The following is a 21753-nucleotide window of genomic DNA, read 5'->3' as shown; positions in this document are numbered from 1 at the left end:
AATGTCAGATATTCCTTACATCTGATGGAAGGAAAGGTCAGTGGGAAACAGTTTCCATCTAGTGGGATTACCAAAGGCAGTCCAGGGATTCTTGGAGGAGGAGCAGGGATAGCCCACTTGAGAAGAGGTGGTCTAGAGTGACTGCTGCCAGTGCCCTACCTCCTCCTAACTATTGGTTAGAGGGTGGAAAAGGGTGGGGAGACCCAAGGATTGCAAATGGACCCCATCTTAGCCCTGAGCCATTTGATCCCTGTGGCCCTAGGAGGGATGAAGATTTATGACCTCTTGTTCTCCTGGCCTGCCTTCTGGGTGCAAAAGTGGGGAAGGGGCACAATTTGCATAAAAACTAAAGCAAGGCCCAGTACTGCCTGATAGCTGAAGGAACTACCAGGTCTCCTTCCTCCTGAGGACTCTGGTGAAGACAAATCTAAAGGCTCATACCTGATTAGCACCAATCATTTACTCAGGGCCCCGGTGAGGGCTCTGGGCTTGAGGTCCCACATCTCACAGCATGGGGAACAGACTTGCCTGGCCCCAGCAGCCTCATAGGAGTGTCCACTTGGAAAACATTGAATCTGACTCAAACACACGGCTGAGGTTGGCAACCTATCAGGCCGGTGAAGGGCACCACGATCAGGTACTCCTCACCTACATTGCCCCAAAGAGAACGACATGCCCCTAGTGGCTGCCTTGAGGTCACTGTGGGCATGCGGGCAGCCATGCAATGACCATTACTAATACCTGTTCCTGAGGCCTGGCTCTCCCAAGTCCAGAGGGCAGCACTCGTGGAATGCAGGGCACTGAAGGGACCATAAAAGACTGATGCTTTCTGTGGTCCAACATCTTTGGCCGCCCTCAGCTCTCTTGTTATACCTGGGCTTCATGGGAATTTTGTTTTTGCTTGTTTGTTTTGTAGCTCTCCCATGTTTAGTGCATAAAATGTGCTACATTAATGCTTCTTGCACTTTGGCAGGTATCAGAATCACCTGGGGAGCTAATAAGGCATGCCCAGGATCATTAAAGTAGCATAAGGCCTACCCTCTGTATTTTCACCAACTACATTGGGGTAATTCTGATAGGGCCAAAGTTGGAGAACCACTGCACTAAGCTATTTGCAAACATTACACAATTTAATTCTCAACACCGCCTTAATAAGTATATATTATTTTCTTCAACTAGAAAACAAGGCCTTACCGGTCAGATAAAAGAGTGTCTGGGTTCAAATCCACAATCTTCTTACTAGCGGTGTGACCCTTGGAAGGTACATAACCTCTCTGAACCTCATCTTCATCAACCTCATAGTGGGACTTCAGTGACATTCTCTCTCTTGAAGGGCAGCTGAGAGAGTTAAATGAAACAAGCCAGGACAAGTGCTTGGCACACTCAACAAAAGATCATGATTGCTATTCTAATCATGGGTTAAACCACTTATTGGAAACAAAACACTGTATAATAAAAGGTTTTGAATGGGCACATCTTCATTGATTTTAACACATCAAATGGCATTTGACAAACGGTGCAAAAGAATATGGACCAATATCTAATTGATTAAATCACCAATGTTTTCATTTAATTTGAGGTTCTTAAAAAGAAAGATTGCTGGTAGCTTATAGCATCATTCATAGTCAAAATCCTTCTGTCTTTCCTTCACAAAGAATGCAGAAAATTGGGGCTTCTGCCTGAGAAATACCCTCCCCATTTACACTCAAGACCAGCAGTCTTCACTCTACAAATATTTGTTTATTCCTCATCTACAATGTGCTAGTCACCGGGGATATGGCAGTAAGCAAAACAGAGAGACAGTAAATAATCCTCTAATCTCAGGGAGAAAGAGATAGTAAATAAACAGATGTTCCCTAATCTGAGAAAAGCCAGAAATTCCTTAGTTCTGGTGGCAGAAAATTTCAGCAGGAAGCAGTTTCCATCTGTCAGGATTGCCAAGGGCATTCCAAGAATCCTTGGAAGAAAGGCAGGGACAGCTCCCTTGGGAAGAGGTGGTCAGGAGTGACTCACCCTTGCTAGTTCCCCACATCCTCCCAACTGCTGGTAAAAGTGTAGGGCAAGGTGGGAAGGAAGAGTGGGTTGCAAGTGGGCTCCTCCCTGAGCTAAAGCAATTTGATCCCTGTGGCCCTGGGAAGAATGAGTGTTTGTGATCTCCTGTTCTCCTGGCCTGCCTTCTGGACACAAAAGTGGAGAAGGGGAACAATTTACATAAAAACTAAAGCAAGACGCAGCTCTGTGTAGTGGCTGAAGGAACTCGAGGTCCCCTCCCTCTCGGGGTCTCTGGTGAAGACAAATCTGGTCTTGTCTAGTTCCTATAACAAACACAGGCCAGACAGACAAGTTGCAAGGGCATTCAACAAAGGGAGGGGAAGGAGTGGGCCCTGAGGAGAAGCTGAGTAAGCATTCAGCTGATGCCTTTTCCCTGGTAGGACCTGCTTTCTTGCCTCAGGAGGAAAGAGGGTGGAGCTGGGCAGGCCTGGGCTCTAAAGGCTGCCTTGCTTAACTGGAGCCAGTGAAGAGCCCAGATGCTGGCAGCCAGATGCTCCTGAGAACTGCAGGTAAATGCCTGGAAATCTGCTGTGCTTGCTCTTAGCTGACTGATTTATCTTAGACCCAAGCTTCTTGAGAGACCCACATCTTCACTTTCTCGTGTGCTCTCCAGAAAGGTTCTTGCAATTTAGAAAGACTGGGTTACAACTGATGAGTTCCCGCAGGCTTAAGACTCACCTAAGGGATTCTACAGAGAGGTTAATAAATTCAGAAGTGGAGATGCCCAGGCAACAGAGAAAATGAAACATCTGGGTGTGTGTTTTGTTAGTATGAATGGAGAGTTAAGGGGTCCTAGGGTAGAACTTTTGAAATTGGGGTTCTGCTAATTTTAAGTTAGTTGGTCCTCCTGGGATGGAAGGTGTAGGCAATAATACTGGCTGAATTGTTGAGTGGCAATTGCTTTCCTTCATCCACTGTCTCTTACTTTCTTCCCCCAGTATCCCCACTACCACCACACCATCCTCTACAAACACAGATCTGAGAACAAAGAGCATGGTGAAGCTGTATTTTGTTGAGGACTTATCACAAGCCAAATCCTTTCTAGGAGCTTGATCTCCACCCCCATACCATAGTTACCACCTCAGAATAAACGCATGCTGGGTGCCAGGACGCTGCTAAGACCTTTATGTGTATCACTTCCTTTAATTGCTACAATGACCCTGAGACACATGATTCTGACACTCAAAAAAGGTAAGTGTGTTGGTATCCCACTGCTAGGAAGGGGTGAAACCTGGATTCAAAACTTGGTGTGGCCAACCCCAAAACTTTTTAAAAGATTTTATTTTTCCTCTCCACTGTTTTCCTCTTCCATTTCTATTACTCTCTAGCAATGTTCGTTGTTTTTTTAAATACAATTTATTGACAAACTGGTTTCCATACAACACCCAGTGCTCATCCCAACGAGTGTGCTCCTCAATGCCCATCACCCACTTTCCCCTCTCCCCCACACCCTATCAACCCTCAGTTTGTTCTCAGAATCCAAGAGTCTCTTATCTTTTTCCTCCCTCCTTCTCTGTAACTTTTTATTTTTCCTTTCCCCTCCCCCATGGTCTTTAAATCATAGTCCTATACCAGCAGCATCAGCACCATCTGGGAATTTCATAGAAATGTAACTTCCTGGGCCCTACCCCAGATCCAGTAAATCAGAAATTCCAGGGCTAGTGCCCCACAATCTGTGTGCGTGTGTGTATGTGTGTGTTTCCACACTGATATCTTTTATTCTTTTTTCAATGAAAGTATAATGAACATACAGTGTTACATTAGTTTCATGTGTTTAACATGTTGTGTTCAACAACTGAATACATTACAAAGTGCTCACCATGATAAGTGTAGTTACCATCTATGACCATATACTGTTATCACAAAATTATTGACTATTTCCCTATGCTGTGGTCTTCAGCTCCTTCACTTACTTATTTTATAACTGGAAGTTTATACCTCTTAATACCCTGTATCTATTTCACCCATCTACCCTTCAGCCACCTCCCCTCTGGCAACCATCAGTTTGTTCTCTGTATTTAAGAGTCTGTTTTTTTGTTTGTTTGTTCCTTTGCTTTGTTTTTTTAGATTCTAGATATAAATGATATGATGTTTGTCTTTGTCTGACTTATTTCATTTAACATAATACCCTCCAAGTCCATTCATGTCACAGATGGCAAGTTCTTATTCTTTTTTATTGCTGAGTAATACTTCAGTGTATGTGTGATATATATATATATATATATATATATATATCTTCTTTATTTGCTTATCTATCAGTAGATACTTGGGCTGCTTCTGTATCTTGGTTGTTGTAAACAGTACTGAAGTAAACACAGGGGTGCATATATATTTTCAAGTTAGTGTTTTCGTTTTGAGAGGAAGATAAATAACCAGTAGTAGAATTAATGGATCATATGGTATTTTTATTTTTAATTTTTTGAGAAACCTCTAGTTTTCGCTAGTGCTCGTATCAATTGACATTCCCACCAACAGTGCACGAGGGTTCCTTTTTCTCCACATCCTCACCTACACTTTTATTTCTTGCCCTTTTAATACTAGCCATTCTGACTGATGTGAGGTGATATCTCACTGTGATTTTGGTTTGCATTTCCCTGATGATTAGAGATGTTGAGCATTTCTTTAGGTGTCTGTGGGTACATGTGTCTGTTCAAGATATTAATACCCCTGTTTTCTTCCAGGAGTTTTATGGCTTCAGGTCTCACATTAAGGTGTTAATCCATTTTGAGTTGTTTTTTTTTTTGTATAGTGTAAGAAAGTTGTCCAGTTTCATTCTTTTGCATTGTACATCTTCTATGGAAAAGCGTCTATTTGAGTCCTCTGCCCATTTTCAATTGGATTATTTGGGGGTTTTTTGATGTTGATTTATATAAGTTCTCTATATATTTTGGATATTAATCCCTTAATCAGGTATATAATTTGTAAATATCTTCTCCCATTTAGTAGGTTGACTTTTCACTTTGTTGATGGTTTCCTTGACTGTGAAGAAGCTTTTTATTTTGGTATAGTCCTGATAGTTGATTTTTGTTTTTGTTTCCTTTGCCTAAGGAAACATACCTAGAAAATGTTGCTAAGGCCAATGTCTGAGATATTAATACCCCTGTTTTCTTCTAGGAGTTTTATGGCTTCAGGTCTCACATTTAGGTCTTTAATCCATTTTGAGTTTATTTTTTTGTATGGTATAAGGAAGTTGTCCAGTTTCATTCTTTCGCATGTAGCTGTCCAGTTTTCCCAGTACCCTTTATTGAAGAGACTGTCTTTTCCCCATTGTGTATTCTTGCTCCCTGGGTTATAGATTATTTGATCAGATAGGCATAGGCTTATTACTGTCTATTCTGTTCCATTGATCTATATGTCTGTTTTTGTGCCAATACCATACGGTATTAATTACCGAAGTTTGTAGTATATATTGAAATCTGGGATTGTGTTACTTCCACCTTTGTTTTTCTTTCTCAAGATTACGTTGGTTATTTGGAGTCTTTTGTGGTTCCATAAAAATTTTAGTATTATTTGTTCTAGTGTTGCAAAAAATGTTCTTGGTATTTTGATAGGGATTGCATTGAACCTGTAGATTGCTTTAGGTAGTGTGGACATTATAGCATTATTAATTCTTCCAGTCATGAGCATGTTATAGTTTTCCATTTCTTATGTGTTGTCTTTCGGTTCTTTCATCAGTGTCTTATCGTTTTCAGAGTATGGGTCTTTCACCTCCTTTGTTAAATGTATTTTTTTTTTTGGTGCAGCTGTAAATAGGATTATTTTCTTAATTTCTATTTCTATTGTTTTGTTATTAGTGTATAGAAATGCAACCGATTCCTGTATGTTAACTTTGTATTCTGCAACTTTACTGAATTCATCTATCAGTTCTAATAGTTTTTGATGGAGTCTTTAGGGTTTTCCATATGTAGTATCATGTCATCTACAAATAGTGACATTTTTACTTCTTCTCTACCAATTTAGATGCCTTTTATTTCTTTGTGTTGTCTAATTGCTGTGGCTAGGACTTCTAATACTATGTTGAATAAAAGTAGTGAGAGTGGACATCTTTGTCTTGATCCTCATCTTGGAGGAAAGGCTTTCAGTTTTTCACCATTGAGTATGTTGTTAGCTGTGGATTTTTTATATGTTGACTTTATTATGTTGAAGTATGTTCTCTCTAAACCCACTTTGTTGAGACTTTTTATCATAAATAGATGTTGTATTTTGTCAAATGTTTTTTCTGCATCCATTGAAGTGGTCGTATTTTTTTTTTATAGTTCCTCTTGTTAAAATGATATGTAGATACTGATTTGTAGATACTGAACCACCTTTGCATCCCTAGAATAAGTCTCATTTGATATGGTGAATGATTTTCCTAATGTATTGTTGCATTTGGTTTGCTAATATTTTGTTGAGATTTTGTGCATCTATGTCCATAAGAGATATTGGCCTATAGTTTTCTTTATAGTAATATCTTCGGTTTTTGCATCAGGTAATGCTGGCCTTGTAGAAATTTGAAAGTTTTCCTTTCTTTTCTATTTTTTAGAATAGCTTGAGAAGAATAGGTATTCTTTTTAAATGCTTTGTTAGAATTCAACTGTGAAGCCATCTGGTCCTAGACTTTTGTTTATTGGGAGTTTTTCCTTTATTATTGATTCAATTTCATTGTTAGCAATCTGTTCAAAGATTGTACATTTCTAGGACTGTATCCATTTATTCCAGGTTGTCCAATTTGTTGACATAATTTTTCATACTATTCTTTTATAATTGTTTGTATTTCTGTGGTTGTTATTTCTCCTCCTTCTGTTCTGATTTTATTTGACTCCTTTCTTTTTTCTTGATGGGTCTGGAAAAGACTTATCAATTATGTTTATCATTTCAAAGAACCAGCTCTTGATTTCATTGATCTTTTCACTTGCTTTTTTCAGTATTTCATTTATTTTTGTTCTCATCTTTATGATTTCCTTCCTTCTATTAGCTTTGGATTTTATTTGTTATTTTTCTATTCCTTTAGGTTGTTTGACATTTTTCCTGGTTTTTGAGGTAGACCTGTATTGCTATATGCTTTTCTCTTAGAACTGCTATTGCTGTTTCCCAAAGATTTGGAACTATTGTGTTTTCATTTTCATGTCTCCATGAATTTTTTTAGTTTCCTTTTTCACTCATTGGTTGTTTGAGAACATATTTTTTAGCCTCCATGTGTTTGTGTTTTTTTCTTATAAGTTTTTTCTAGTTTTATACCAGTGGGGTCAGAAAAGATGCTTGATATGATTTCAATCCTAATAAGGACCTCTTTTGTTGCCTAACATATGATCTATCCTGGAGAATGTTCCATGCGACCTTGAAAATAATTTGTATTCTGATGTTTTTTGATGGAATGTTCTGAATATATCTGTAGGTCGAGCTGGTCTAATGTGTCATTTGAAGCCACTATTTCCTTGCTGATTTTCTGTCCAGATGATCTATCCATTGATGTAAATGGAATGTCAAAGTTCTCTACTATTATTGTATTACTGTCAATCTCTTCCTTTATGTCTGTTAATATTTGCTTTATGTATTTAGATCCTCCAGTGTTGCGTGCATAGCTATTTACAATTGTTATATCCTATTGTTGGATTGATTCCTTTTCATTATGTCATGCCCTTCTTTTCCTCTTCTACAGTCTTTGCTTTAAAGTCTACTTGGTCTGCAGGAAGAAACGATAGTGGCTGAACCCAGAGAAGTGGTGGTGTCCCCTATGGACAATGGGTTCCTCAGCCTGGACTCACCCACTTATGTCCTGTACATGAAGAGAGCAGAATGGGCAGATATAGGGGTGCCTGGGTGGCTCAGTTGGTTAAGTGTCCGACTTCGGCTCAAGTCATGATCTCATGATTTGTGAGTTCAAGCCCCACGTCGGGCTCTGTGCCGACAGCTTGGAGCCTGGAGGCTGCTTCAGATTCTGTGTCTCCTTCTCTCTCTGCTCTTCCCCCACCCACACTCTGTCTCTGTCTCTGTCTCTCTCTCTCTCTCTCTCAAATAAATAAACATTTAAAAAAAAGATTGGGCAAATATACATCTAGTGCCACAGAATTATGGCCCCAATACAGTGGTCTAGATCATTTGTAACAAATAATTTAGAAATGTTTATGATTATTTTGGGCTTATTCTGCGATATGATGAAAGAAGTGAATGAGCTTTTAAACTAACGAGAGGTGTTATTGAGTCAAATGCAGCCAATTATACAGTATGGCATTTTTGGAGAGTTCTCTTAAAGTCACTTCAAAAAGATCTACATGAAAAATGTACTATATCACTGCAATAATTGAGGAACATCTGGAAAACTATCAAGTTTGGCATTATAGGAGAGTACTAGCGGACTAGCTAAAAGATCCATCTCAGGAGCTTGAGCTTATTGCTGATATTCTTAATTGGATGCAAAGGAATTATCATCCCTGGCAACATCAACAATGGGTTATTCTGGAATTTAAATTTTGGGATAATGAGCTGCAGCATGTGGACCAACTTTTTTTTTTAAGTTTGTTTGTTTGTTTGTTTGTTTATTTATTTATTTATTTATTTATTTTGAGAGAGAGAGAGAGAGAATGAACGTGCATGGGTGGGACAGAGAGAGATGGAGAGAGAGAGAGAAACCTAAGCAGGCTCTGCACTGTCAGCACAGAGTCCGATGTGGGACTCAAACTCATGAATGGTGAGATCATGACCTGAGCTGAAGCCTGACACAACCGACTGAGCCACTCAGGTGCTACAGTGAGTGGACCAACTTCTTAAAGAGGATGTGAGAAACAACTCTGTCTGGAATCAAAGATACTTCACATCTGACACCACTGGCTACAAAGATCATGCTGTATTGGAGAGAGAAGTCCAGTTAGTAATATGCTTCACTTCTTTACTCATTAAAACAACATTTGTGTGTCTATCATGTCTCAGGCATTGGAGATACAGCAAAGATCAAGACTGCCCTTGATCCTGCCCTCATGGAACTAATAGGACAGAATACTTAGATGAACTGTATAATGACAAATTTACAGATACTGTAATATATCTCTACTTTGTAGTGTCTTACGTTTCTTGAAATATTGTTGCTACTACAGATTGAGAAGAAATCAGATTTCATAGTATCTCAGAAGCTTTATTTTAAAACTATCTCATTAAATTCTGGTGCCCTTTAGATAATAGTCTCCACTGACCATGTTATCATTGCAGGGTTTGGAGCAGGGTAAGTCTTTGTTGTAAGGGGCTGTCCTCTATAGATTGTAGGATGTTGAGCAGCAGTCCTGGCCTTTGGCTGTAACAAACAAAAACATCCCCAGACATTGACAAATGTCCCCTGTGGGGCAAAACCATCCCCAGTTGAAACTGCTCTTTTAGCATACAAAAAGCTGTTGTGAGAACGAGGGTTTTCTGAATTGGCATGGATTTCTATGTTAATATCCATAAACATTAATAGCCACCTCTTTTCAGGAAAAAAAAAATGTCTACTTGATTTGACCTAAGTATTGCTATCCTGGCTTTTTTTTTTTCTCACTTTGATTTGCATGGTATATGTTTTTCCATCCCTTCACTTTGAATCTGTATGTGGCTTAAGATCTGAAGTGAGTCTCTTGTAGACAGCATATAAATGGGTATTACTTTTTTATCCATTCAGTCACCCTATGTCTTTTGATTGGAGCATTTGGTTCATTTATATTTAAGGAAATTTTTTTAAGTTTATTTATTTATTTATTTATTTATTTATTTTGAGAGAGAGAGAGAGAGAGAGAGAGAGCATACATGTGTATACACATGTATGAGGGTGGGGAGGGGCAGAGAGAGCGGGAGAGAGAGAATCCCCAGCAGGCTCCATGCTGTCGGTGTGGAGCCCAGCTCAGGGCTCGATCTCAAAAACCATGAGATCATGACCAGAGCTGAAATCAAGAGTCAGACACTTAACCAACTGAACCACCCAGGTGCCCCCATTCAACGTAATTATTGGTAAGTATATACTTATTGCCATTTTGTTAATTGTTTTCTGGTTGATTTTGTAGTTCTTCTGTTTCTTCTTTCTTCTCTTAGTCTTTTCCTTTGTTGTCTGATGACTTTCTTTAGTGTTATGCTTGGATTCCCCTTCTTTTTATTTATTTATTTTTTGTATCTACTATAGGTTTCAGATTTGTGATTACCATCAGTTTCGTATATAACATCTTATGTATATAGCAGTCTATATTAAGTTTGTCGCTTAAGTTTAAATACATTCTAAAAGCACTAAAATTTTACTCCCCTCACCATGTTTTATGTGTACAATGTCATATTTTACATCTTAATTTTTTTGTATCACTTGACTAATTTTTATAGATATAATTGATTTTTACTAGTTTAATGTTTTAACCTTCATATGACTTTATAAGTGATTAATCTACTATCTTTACTACATGCTTGCTTTTACCAGTGAAATTTTTTCCTTTCATAATTTTCTTACTTCCAGTTATGGTCTCCTCTTTTTCCACTTAAAGAATTCCCTTTACCATTTTTTTTTTAAGGATGGCTTAGTGTTCATGAACTCCTTTAACTTTTGTTTGTCTGGGAAACTGTATCTCCTCTTCTATTCTGAATGATAATGTTAGTGGGTAGAATATTCTTGGTTGTAGGTTTTTTACTTTTTGGTACTTTGAATATATCATGCCACTCCCTTCTGGCCTATAAAGTTTCTGCTGAAAAATTAGCTTATAGCCTCATAGGATTTTCTTTGTATATAACTATTTTCTTTTCTCTTGCTGCTTTTTTTTCTTTGTTTAATCCTCACAGCTTTCATTACTATTTTTTTTAATATAATTTATTGTCAAATTGGCTAACATACAGTGTGTAAAGTGTGCTCTTGGTTTTGGGGTAGATTCCTATGGTCCATCGCTTACATACAACACCCAGTGCTCATCCCAACAAGTGCCCTCCTCAGTGCCCATCACCCATTTTCCCCTCTCTCCCACTCCCCCTGCATCAACCCTCAGTTTGTTTTCTGTATTTAAGAGTCTCTTATGATTTACCTCCCACCCTCTATGTTTGTAACTATATTTTTCCCCTTCCCTTCCCCCATGGTATTATGTTGTTTCTCAAGATCCATATATGAGTGAAAACATGATTTCTGTCATTCTCCGACTGACTTATTTCACTCAGGGTAATACCTTCTAGTTCCATCCACATTGCTGCAAATGGCACGATTTCATTCTTTCTCATTGCCAGGTAGTATCCCATTGTATATATAAACCACATCTTTATCCATTCATCAGTTGATGGACAGTTAGGCTCTTTCCATAATTTGGCTATTGTTGAAAGTACTGCTATTGGGGTGCATGTGCTCCTATGAATCAGCACTCCTATATCCTTTGGATAAATTCCTAGTAGAGCTATTGCTGGGTCATAGGGTAGTTCTATTTTTAATTTTTTGAGGAACCTCTACACTGTTTTCCAGAGTGGCTGCACCAGTTTGCATTCCCACCAACAGTGCAAGAGGATTCCCATCTCTCTACATCCTTGCCAACATCTGTTGTTTCCTGAGTTGTTCATTTTAGCCACTCTGACCATTGTGAGGTGGTATCTGAGTGTGGTTTTGATTTGTATTTCTCTGATGGTGAGTGATGTAGAGAATATTTTCATGTGTCTGTTGGCCATTTGAATGTCTTCTTTGAAAAAGTGTCTATTCCTGTCTTCTGCCCATTTCTTCACTGGATTATTTGTTTTTTCAGTGTTGAGTTTGGTGATTTCTTTATAGATTTTGGATACTAGCCTTTTATCCAATATGCCATTTGAAAATATCTTCTCCCATTCTGTCAGTTGCCTTTTAGTTTTGTGATTGTTTCCTTTGCAGTGCAGAAGCCTTTTATCTTGATGAAGTCCCAATAGTTCATTTTTGCTTTAAATTCCCTTGCTTTTGGAGATGTGTCAAGCAAGAAATTGCTGCGGCTGAAGTCAAAGAGATTGTTGCCTGATTTCTCCTCTAGAGTTTTGATGGTTTCCTGTCTGATATTTAGGTCTTTCATCCATTTTGAGTTTATTTTTGTGTATGGTGTAAGAAAGTGGTCTAGGTTCATTCTTCTGCATGTCGCTGTCCAGTTCTCCCAGGACCGTTTGCTAAAAAGACTGTCTTTTTTCCATTGGATACTCTTTCCTGCTTTGTCAAAGATTACTTGGCCATATATGTGTGGGTCCAATTCTGGGTTCTCTATTCTATTCCATTTGTCTGTGTCTGTTTTTGTACCATCTGTTTCTGCTTTTAAAATTCTCTGCTTATTACTACTTTTTGTCATTTTTACTTTTTAAAATTATTGTGTGTCTGGTGCGGACCTCCTTGGGTTCATCTTGTTAGGGCCTGTCTGTGCTTCTGTGCCCAAGATGCCTGTTTCCTTCCCCCATATTATGGAAGGTTTCACTGGTTATTTCTTCAAATAAGTTTTCTGCCCCTTTCTGTTTCTCACCTCCTTCTGGGATGGCTCTAATGTGAATATTATTACATTTGATGATATTGCTGGTCCCTTAATCTATTCTCATTCTTTATTATTATTTTTTCCTGTTCACCTTGGTTACTTTTTATTATCCTGTTTTCCAGATCACTGACCCATTCCTTTGTGTCCTCTAATCATCTGTTAATTGTTTCCACTGTATTTTTAAAATTTCAATTATTGAATTCTTCAGCTCTGATTTGTTATTTTTTATATTTTCTCTTTGTTGAAGTTCTTATTGTGCCCATCCACTTTTCTGTTAAGTCTAGTGCATATCCTTATGACTATTACTTTGAATTCTTTATTAGGAATATTGCTTAAGATGTTTCATTTAGTTCTTTTACTGTGACTTTGTCTGATTTTTTCATTTGGGAGATATTCCTCTGTCAACTCATTTTGTCTCTCTGTGTTTGTTTCTATGTATTAGGTAGGTCAGCTCCATCTCCTGGTCTTGAAAGTTGTGGCCTTGTGAAGTAGGGGTCTTGTGGTGCCATATAGTGCAATCCTCTCTGGTCACCAGAACCAGGCACTTCAGGAGTATCCCCTGCGTGGGCTGCATGCATCCTCCTCTTGAGACTAAACTGTAATTGCCTTCAGCCCAACTGGCTTCAATGACCTGCTTTGCCTGCTGTGGGCATACTGGGCAGGGTTTGGTCCCTGTTGAGAGTCCTGTCTGAGGTCGCTGAGGTCTTGTTGGTGGGTGGGGCTGGCAGTCAGATTAGCTGTTTGCACTTAGCCTCTCTGCCACAGCTGCAGGCATACAAAGGGCAGGGCTTGCTCTCTGGACAGTCAGGTAAGAGGCCCATCTGCTACAACTGCAATGCTGGTGTGTAGAATTATCTTCCTCCCTCCCCAGGGCAGGAGTCACTTTGGAGTGGCACCAGTCCTGGCCACGGTTGCCTACAGAGTCTCAAAGGACAGGAGCTGTTTTGGAGGCATACCTGAAGAAGCTAGCAGGTTGGGCATGGTGGGCTCTGCAGGGAAACACAGGGGCAGGGCTCACAGGCTAACAGGGTAGATGGAGAGTATTAGCTCTAGCTCCCACAAACATCAGGCCATCTAGACTGGAGGAGAAGAAGAGAAATTCTTTTCTTCCTGGAGATATCTCCTAAAATTCCCTGCCTCACCAGCACACATTTTAAGATTAGTCAATAAATCTCCTTCATGTCTAACACAGGTAATTTTCAAACTGCTTTATTTGTGCTGTGTCTTGAGCTGAGTTGTTTATTATGCTGGCTTTTTAATGGCAAGGACTCAGTTTCCTATCACCCTCCAATTCTCCCAGAGTTAAGTACACTGATTTTTAAAGTTCTTGGAGTTAACCCCCAGTGATTTTTAAAGATCCTCAAGTTAAGCCCTGCTGGATTTCAAAGCCAGATGTTACAGGGACTCATCTTCCCAATGCAGGTACCCAGGGCCAGTGGTGCCTGGTATGGGGTCTGACCCTCTCACTTCTCTATGTCTGTGATGTCCTTCCCACTTGTAGTTAGTCTCACTGGGGGAGCTAGGTTCCCAATTATTTCTCTACCTTTCCTACCCCTTTCAACATGACTTTCAACCTAAGATTAAGTGGAAAGTCTATTCTGCCAGAGTTCAGGTCATTTTCACAGTTAGTTGCATAGATGTAGCTGTTATCTCTGTGTGCCCACGGGATGAGATTACAAATAAATCTGACCCTTGGTAGGGCTTGAGAACCACTTCTTTAGAGGTTTCTCCTAAGTTTTTCAGATAATATTTTTTTAAGTTTATTTATTTATTTTGAAAGAGACAGAGACAGCATGAGTGGGCTAGGAGCATGAGAGACACAGAGAGAGGGAGAGAGAGAATCTCAAGCAGGCTCCACACTGCCAGTGCAAAGTCCGACACAGGGCTCACAAATTATGAGTTCATGACCTGTGCTGAAACCAAGAGTTGGACGCTTAACTAACTGAGCCACCCAGGTGTCCCCAGCTAATATTTTGTAATGTTTATTTATTTATTTTGAAGGAGAGAGTGCACAAGCATGGGGAGGGGCAGAGAGAGAGGGAGAGAGAGAATCCCAAGCAGTCTCCCTGCTATCAGTGCAGAGCCCAACACAGGCCTTGATCTTATGGTTTACGAGAACTGTGGGATTATAACCCGAGCCGAAACCAAGAGTCAGTTGCTTAACCAACAGAGCCACCCAGGCACCCCTCAGATAATATTTAAACTTATATTTCTTAAAACCATCTAGTCAATCAATAATTATAGCCTCCTTAGCACACACATCAATCAGCTAATTTCCCATGTGGGGATAATATGGGATTTTAGTTTGAGATGCTACTAAATCTTTTTTGCAAAAATAATCATGAATGAATGCATGAATGAAAATGTTTTTTATGGTTTTTTTAAAGCTTATTTGTTTATTATGATACAGAGAGAGAGCATGTAAGCAGGAGGAGGGGCAGAGAAAGAAGAAGAGAGAATCCCAAACAGGCTCCACCTTATCAGCCACAGAGCCCAAGGCATGGCTCAAACCCACAAACCCTGAGATCATGAGCTGAGCCAAAATCAAGAGTCAGATGCTTAACCAACTCAGCCACCCAGGCGCCCATGAGTAAAAATGGTTTTATTCATTAAAAAAAATTTTTTTTAATGTTTATTTATTTTTGAGAGAGACAGAGACAGAGAGATAGAGACAGAGAGTGGAGGGGTGGGGGCAGAGAGAGAAGGAGACACAGAATCTGAAGGAAGCTCCAGGCTCTGAGCTGTCAGCACAGAAACCGACGCGGGGCTTGAACTCAGAGACCACGAGATCATGACCTGAGCCGAAGTCAGGCGCTCAACCAACTGAGCCACCCAGGCACCCCTGTTTTATTCATTTTTAAGTTAAAGTTTAATTTATATACGATAGAAAGGAACAGATACAAATTGCAGAGTTTTAGTTTTAGCAATTGTCATACAGCCACCATATGAATTATAGACATTTCCATCTTACCTCGCCAAGAAATTTCCCTTGTGTCCTTTCCTATCCCCACCTTCTCTTCTTGTACTCACCAAATCACTGATCTATTTTCTTTCACTGTAGATTAGATCCTTTTTCTGGAGTTTCTTATGAGTGAAACTATGCAGTATATGACCATTTGTGTCAAGTTTCTTTCCCTCAGCATAATACCTATGAGATTCATTCACATCATTAAGTGTATCAGGAGATTTTTCCTTTTTACTCTTGAGTAGGATTCTATTGTGTGAATATACCACAATTTGTTTATCCATTAATTTGTCAATGAATGTTTGGGTTGATTCCAGTTTGGGGCTATAATGTCTGAAATAATTTTAGTTTTAAAACCCTGATATTTTAGGGGCGCCTGGGTGGCGCAGTCGGTTAAGCGTCCGACTTCAGCCAGGTCACGATCTCGCGGTCCGCGAGTTCGAGCCCCGCGTCAGGCTCTGGGCTGATGGCTCGGAGCCTGGAGCCTGTTTCCGATTCTGTGTCTCCCTCTCTCTCTGCCCCTCCCCCGTTCATGCTCTGTCTCTCTCTGTCCCAAAAAAATAAATAAACGTTGAAAAAAAAAAAAAACCCTGATATTTTAATGAAGTTGACTGCATTTAGAATTCTTAGTCAAAAGTATTTCCCCTTATCACTGCAAAATACTGTTCTATTGTTGTCTTCCATCAAAGTTGTTGAGAAGTCTGATATCAAGATGATTATTATATTGTTTATTTATAGGTAATCTATATGGTTGTTTTGTTTTCTCTGGAAGATTTTAGAATTTCATTTTTATTTTGATGCTCTAAGTTTCCACCAGTGCATTCTATGTTACAAACATTCTGGGAACTTCCTCAACTCTATCATCCAGTTTACTAATTCTCTCTCCAGCTGTGTTTAATCAGCTATTTAACCCACCTATTACCTTTCATATTTTAATGACTTCATTTTTTAATTTCTATAACTACTCTCTGGTTATTTTTCAATATATTTTTAAATGTCTTTTTATCCATTTTCATGTTTTTAAGTGCTTTTAATTTTTTTCTCATTATAAAATACTTATTTTATAGTTTGTAACTGGCCATTTGTATTACCTGAGGTCTTAGAAGTCTAATTTGACTGTATATTTCTGCTGATGTGTGCTTTTTTGGTGGATTTTCATATGTGTTTAACAATTTTGGATGAGCTCACAGTTGGCTGACTTTATCACAGGGAATTCTGGTTGGCCTGGTTTGAAGATATATCCCTCCAGACAGTTTTTACATTAAATTCTTGCAGCCTATAAGTTTTGCAAGCTCCAGGACTCCATTTATTTAATACATTGGCTAGCAGAAAGCATAAGCTCAAACCCTAAACCAGAGGCAAAGCAGGATAGAACTTCTTTTTCACTCACATAGATCCCAGGCTAAATAGACACACTTTCTTACTGTCTCTGGGAATATTTTGACTATTTCACATTCTCAGTGACAGAGTAGTCTGTTCAGTGTTTTGGTTTCATGCAAACATTTTAGTTTCAACTTCCCACCTGATACAGGGTGAATGCCTCCACCCACCCATTAAAATTAAAATCTCTGGCTTATTGAAATTAGCAACCTCATTTTTGCCCCCAACTCTCTCCCATACCAGGTCAGCTTTTAATTATTTTCTTTCAAAGGAGGCCTATAGGAGACTCAGTTGGAGGTAGGAGGGGTCACATAGAGGTCCTTGAATCTTAACCTTTAGGGGAATACCTACTGTTCCAACCTAGAAGGCTAAGTGATCAGCTTATAGAAGCTTCTGACTGGACACCAAATAATGAAGTCTGGTGCTACTTATCTACCTGCTTCTTCTGTTTTTCACAGTATAGCAGCTCCTGTTCAGGCCTCATCTCAGAACTATGCATCAGAACAGTAAACCGACCCATTTTCTCACCCCTGGGGACAGCCAATCTGGGAAATAGCCCAAACTAAGAGTCCTTGTCCAAATGCCAGCTATGCCCCCTATTTTGGTCAAGGTGATCTTCAGCTTGCTCCTGATGGCTTAAAGCAGAGTCCCACTGCCCCTCTGCCTTCCATCTGGCCTCCCTCCTTGTCTGGCTTGCTTTTAGTACATTGGGCACTGCCCAGTGTGGGGTGGACACTGAATATTTGTTTTCCTCAAATGCCAGACAGTGTTTAGTTTGGGTCCAAGAGCTCTCTTGGGCTTCCAAAAATGGGCTTCTCTGGACCCCTGCATATGGTACAGGTCACTGGGGCACCCAGGTGGCCACATTGGACTTTGAGCGTGGGTTGCTCATAGTCCTGCTGAACTTTGCAAAGGAAAGGAAAGGTTTTTTTGGTTGTGCTTACGATCTTTGAACCTGTTATCTCAAAGCCATAAACCTAGTCACTAGGCTATAAAAGTAGCTCATTTCAACATGTTCTCCCTGCAGCCTACTCCTTGACATTCAACATTCACCCACACTAAACCAGAAGCTATCACCATGACAAGGGACCAGAATGGAACCTGGGAGATGGAGAGTAATGACAACTTTGAAGGCTACATGAAAGCCCTAGGTAAGGGAGAGGACAGGGATGGAAGGGGGGGGTCACTTTGGGAGAACTTTAGTCTGGCCCTCCCAGGGGCCGTTATGGAGTTCAACAGATCTGTATGTAAACCTTGCTCCTTATTTGCTAGGTATGTAATAATAGGTATGTCATAGAAATTTCTGAAACTCAGATTCCTCATCTGTAAATTGGGAATAATAATAAATGAGATTATGTCTGGAATGTCCTCAAAATAATACCTGGCACACAGAAAAGATACATGAATGTGGGGTACACATACACACATACATGCACACATGGAGTAAAATCAAACTTGACAAGATAAATACAGTAGCTCTCCCGCTTTGGATCGCCATCTATTAGATAGCCAGTTAGACCTGATATTATCCATGAATGACCCTGCATTGCTCTTGTGGCAGGCTTGTGGTGGGGAAGCAGACAAGGAGTGGCTAAATTTGTTATTCTAGAGAACATGAGACCCACAGAAGGCTAGGAGTGGCTTTTGGCATACAGGTCAAACAACTCACTGCTTACCTGGCTTTTGAACTGGACTCCAGGCCAAAAGCTTGATCAATGTGTGTCCTGAGTTGACTCTCTTGTGGGATCTCTCGTGGGCTGACAGAAATCATATAACACCTGAAGGAGGAGCTCACTATGTGGGGCAGCTGCCATGGGCCAGGCGCTGGGCAGGGAGCTTTGGCTGCCTGTGCTTATTTCAGGCAACAGCCTGCAACAGCCTCCTCATCACCTTTTCCAGCTTTAGAACTTTCCACATAAGGAGCTCCAGGTTGGAATTTCCCCACTGCTAAGGCTGCACATGGGGTCAGAGGTCCAATAATCTGGATATGAAGATGGGAAGTCTCACCAAGAATGGGAATTGTGGAATTTTCTGTGCAATTAACTTCTAGTTTGATGAACATTTCTTTTTTTTTAACATTTATTTATTTTTGAGAGAGAGACAGACAGAGCACAAGCACAGGGAAGGGCAGAGAGGGAGGGAGACACAGAATCTGAAGCAGCTCCAGGCTCTGAGCCTTTAGCACAGAGCCCAATGTGGGGCTCGAACTCACAGACTGTAAGATCATGACCTGAGCTGAAGTTGGACACTTAATCAATTGATACTCCATTGAGGAACATTTCTACTCTGTCAGTGAACAAGGAGAGCTGACATATTGTGTGATGTATAGAGATTGGAACTTTCTTCATGTACTTTAGACGTGTTTCCAATACAGAATAGCTTTCTTTTCCCTCTTGGCTGTCAGAATTTTACCTCAAATACTTGGGGGAGGAGGAGGGAGGCACAAATCTTCCTTCCAGAGCTCCACACCTGTTGTACTGAGGTTAGTGTCCTGAAGAGACAATAGAAATGGAAGATTGAGGGGTGCCTAGATGGCTCAGTTGTTTAAGTGTCCAACTATTGGTTTCAGTTCAAGTCATGACCTCACAGTTAGTGAGTTTGAGGCACATCAGGCTCTGTGCTGACAGTGTAGACCCTGCTTGGGATTCTCTCCCTCTCTCTCTGCTCCTCCCCATTTCACTCTTTCTCAAAATAAATAAATAAACCTAAAAAATTGTTTTAAATTAAAAAAAAAGAAATGGAAGACTGATTCTACACATGGGAAGATGGTCTGGAGCTTAGCTCAGAAGTGTAATTCTGAACAAGATCATGCAGGTGAGGAAACCACACCAGAGGGGCCAGCCCACATAAGGTTTGTTCTCTGACTTTGACCAATTTTTTAACCTTCCAGAACTAGTTTCGTCATCTGCCAGGTAGGAATAATAGTACTATCCACGGGCTGTTTGGCAGTTTCAAGCTCTCAGCCTGTGCTGAACAAGCCAGACTCAGGGAATATAATCAGAAAGCAATTTTGTGTCCTTTGCTGTGTTTTCTTAAATAATAAAGTCCTATGTTACTTCAGGTATAAAACTGAGTCTCAGTTCAGTTTTCAGTTGTGCAGACTGGTCCCTGATGCCCCCTCTCTAGGCTTCAGGTGAGAAGTAAACACCACTATTACCATCCCCTGGAAGCAACTGAGTGGGGCTGCCCCCACAATTTAATCTGCTACAGGCAACCCAGCAGACCTGTACAATTCCCTCACACCTACCCTGCGGAACAGGGGTTGCTTTCCCAACATTGACAAGTCAGGAAACTTGCCCTTCTGAGCATTCAAACACTTGGCATTTGGGAAGAACATATGTGGAGATCTCTGCAAATCTCCTGATATGGAAATATCACTAAGTATAACTCTATTTCCTACTAAAGAACCATCACTTTCTTAGATTCTAATCCCTCCCACCAAGGAGGTGGCTTTCTCTGGGGGACTGGTGGCTGGCTCAGTAGGGAAAGAGAGATTCCTGTTGAGAAGTGGGTCTGGGTGGCAACCTGGCTTTGTCACTAGCCAGCGACTCACTCTACACATCAGCCTTCCCACATGACTCAGCTGCCAGCTTCAGCAGCATCACATGTCACAATAACCTTTGGTTTTATCCCAAATCATCAAAGTTACTAAGTGTTCAGAGACTGAGTGCCAAGGGTCAATGGTACCTCCTCTCCTGCCTTCTTAGGCACCTGGTGTTTCTTGAGGTCTTAGACTTTCTTGACAGCAAGGAAAGCAGCTGGTAAACTCTTGCACCCTAAGGGGTTTGTAGCTTTCTGAGGTCCCCCTGCAGCCTGGATCAGGGGATCAGGGAATGGGGGGAGTGGTCTTTAATTTAAAGGAGAGCCTGAGGAAGGCTTATCTAAAAATGAAGTTCCAGCATTGTGAGAGAATGCTGGCGGAGGTCTGTTAACTACCAAGGAGTGAGGCCTTGGGGAATTCCTCACAGACATGGGGAATCACTTGACTTTTCTACCACAGTTCAGACATTAGCCATGGAGGCCAGAGACTGTGCCATCTAAGGCAGAACCAAACCCAGTCTCTGCTCTCAAGGAGCTCAAACTTACATAGTCAGCCGAGTTATAGCCGTGCACAAACGGTGTTCCTGTTTTCTGCTGCAGTGTGACAAATCACCCCCAAATATAGTGGCTTGAAACAACTACAGTAATTTTATTATTGTCTCTCATGGTACTGGGGGCTGACCAGGTTTACCTGCTAGGTTCTTGCTAGGGGGCTTTCATTCCGTTGCATGTGGACAATAACTGAAGCTGGAGCCATCTCAAAGGCTTCCCCACTTCTGTGCCTGGCAGTAGGTACTGGCTGGCAGCTGAGGCTTCAGCTGGGCTGTCAATATCTACACGTGGTGTTCCCATGTGGCCTGAGTCTCCTCACAGCATGCTTGCTGTATCCAAAGAGAGAGGAAGTGAAAGCTGAATGGCCTCTTATGATCCAGGCTCAGAAATCATAGAGCATCACTTCCATTGTATTCTATTGGTTGAAGTAGTCATGAGCCCACCTACCTCCAAGGGAAGAGTACACAGACCCGTCTCTCAGTGGGAGGAATGTTAAAGCCACATGGCAAGAATAGCTTGTAGGTTGAGAGGTACTGTTGCAGCCATTTAAAAAAATGCAATCTATCATCCATGAGACAGTAGGTGATTCCATCCCTTGAGCCCACAGCAAGATGTGTGTGTGGGTGGTGAGTGGAGCTACTAGACAATGTCACTGAAGGCTTCCTAAGTCCTGGGTGGGGTTTTGAAGGGAGGAGAGAATGGCTCCACACAGAAATGTAGTCAGGCATTGTTCTGCGGGTATGTGCAAAGGGCAGGCCAGTAAGAATGTGGTGTGGGCAGAGGGAACAGAAAAAGTTGTATTGCTAGAGGGTGAAGTGCAAGGAGGGG

The 21753-nt window shown here is 40.7% G+C and overlaps 1 protein-coding gene and 1 pseudogene across 2 annotated transcripts in view; both read left to right on the top strand.

Annotated features, from left to right (window-relative positions):
* Positions 1 to 21753, top strand: part of LOC124526439 (retinol-binding protein 2) — a 67321-nt gene that overhangs the window by 26624 nt on the left and 18944 nt on the right. The window contains exon 2 of one of the 2 annotated variants that reach the window (XM_047099434.1): positions 17861 to 17984. The exons of the other annotated variant lie outside the window; for it this stretch is intronic. Within the exon in view, the coding sequence (XP_046955390.1) occupies positions 17912 to 17984 (73 nt within the window). The 5' untranslated portion in view covers positions 17861 to 17911. The remainder of the gene's footprint in view (positions 1 to 17860; positions 17985 to 21753) is intronic. 2 annotated transcript variants of the gene reach the window in all.
* LOC124526489 (protein farnesyltransferase/geranylgeranyltransferase type-1 subunit alpha-like) lies at positions 512 to 17343 on the top strand (annotated as a pseudogene).

The sequence above is a fragment of the Lynx rufus genome, unplaced genomic scaffold (genome assembly GCF_022079265.1).
Source record: "Lynx rufus isolate CCGP_SWC_20201006 ecotype Redwood Valley unplaced genomic scaffold, mLynRuf1.p SCAF_5, whole genome shotgun sequence".
Classification (NCBI taxonomy): domain Eukaryota; kingdom Metazoa; phylum Chordata; class Mammalia; order Carnivora; family Felidae; genus Lynx; species Lynx rufus.
This window is presented reverse-complemented; position numbering and strand designations above follow the sequence as displayed.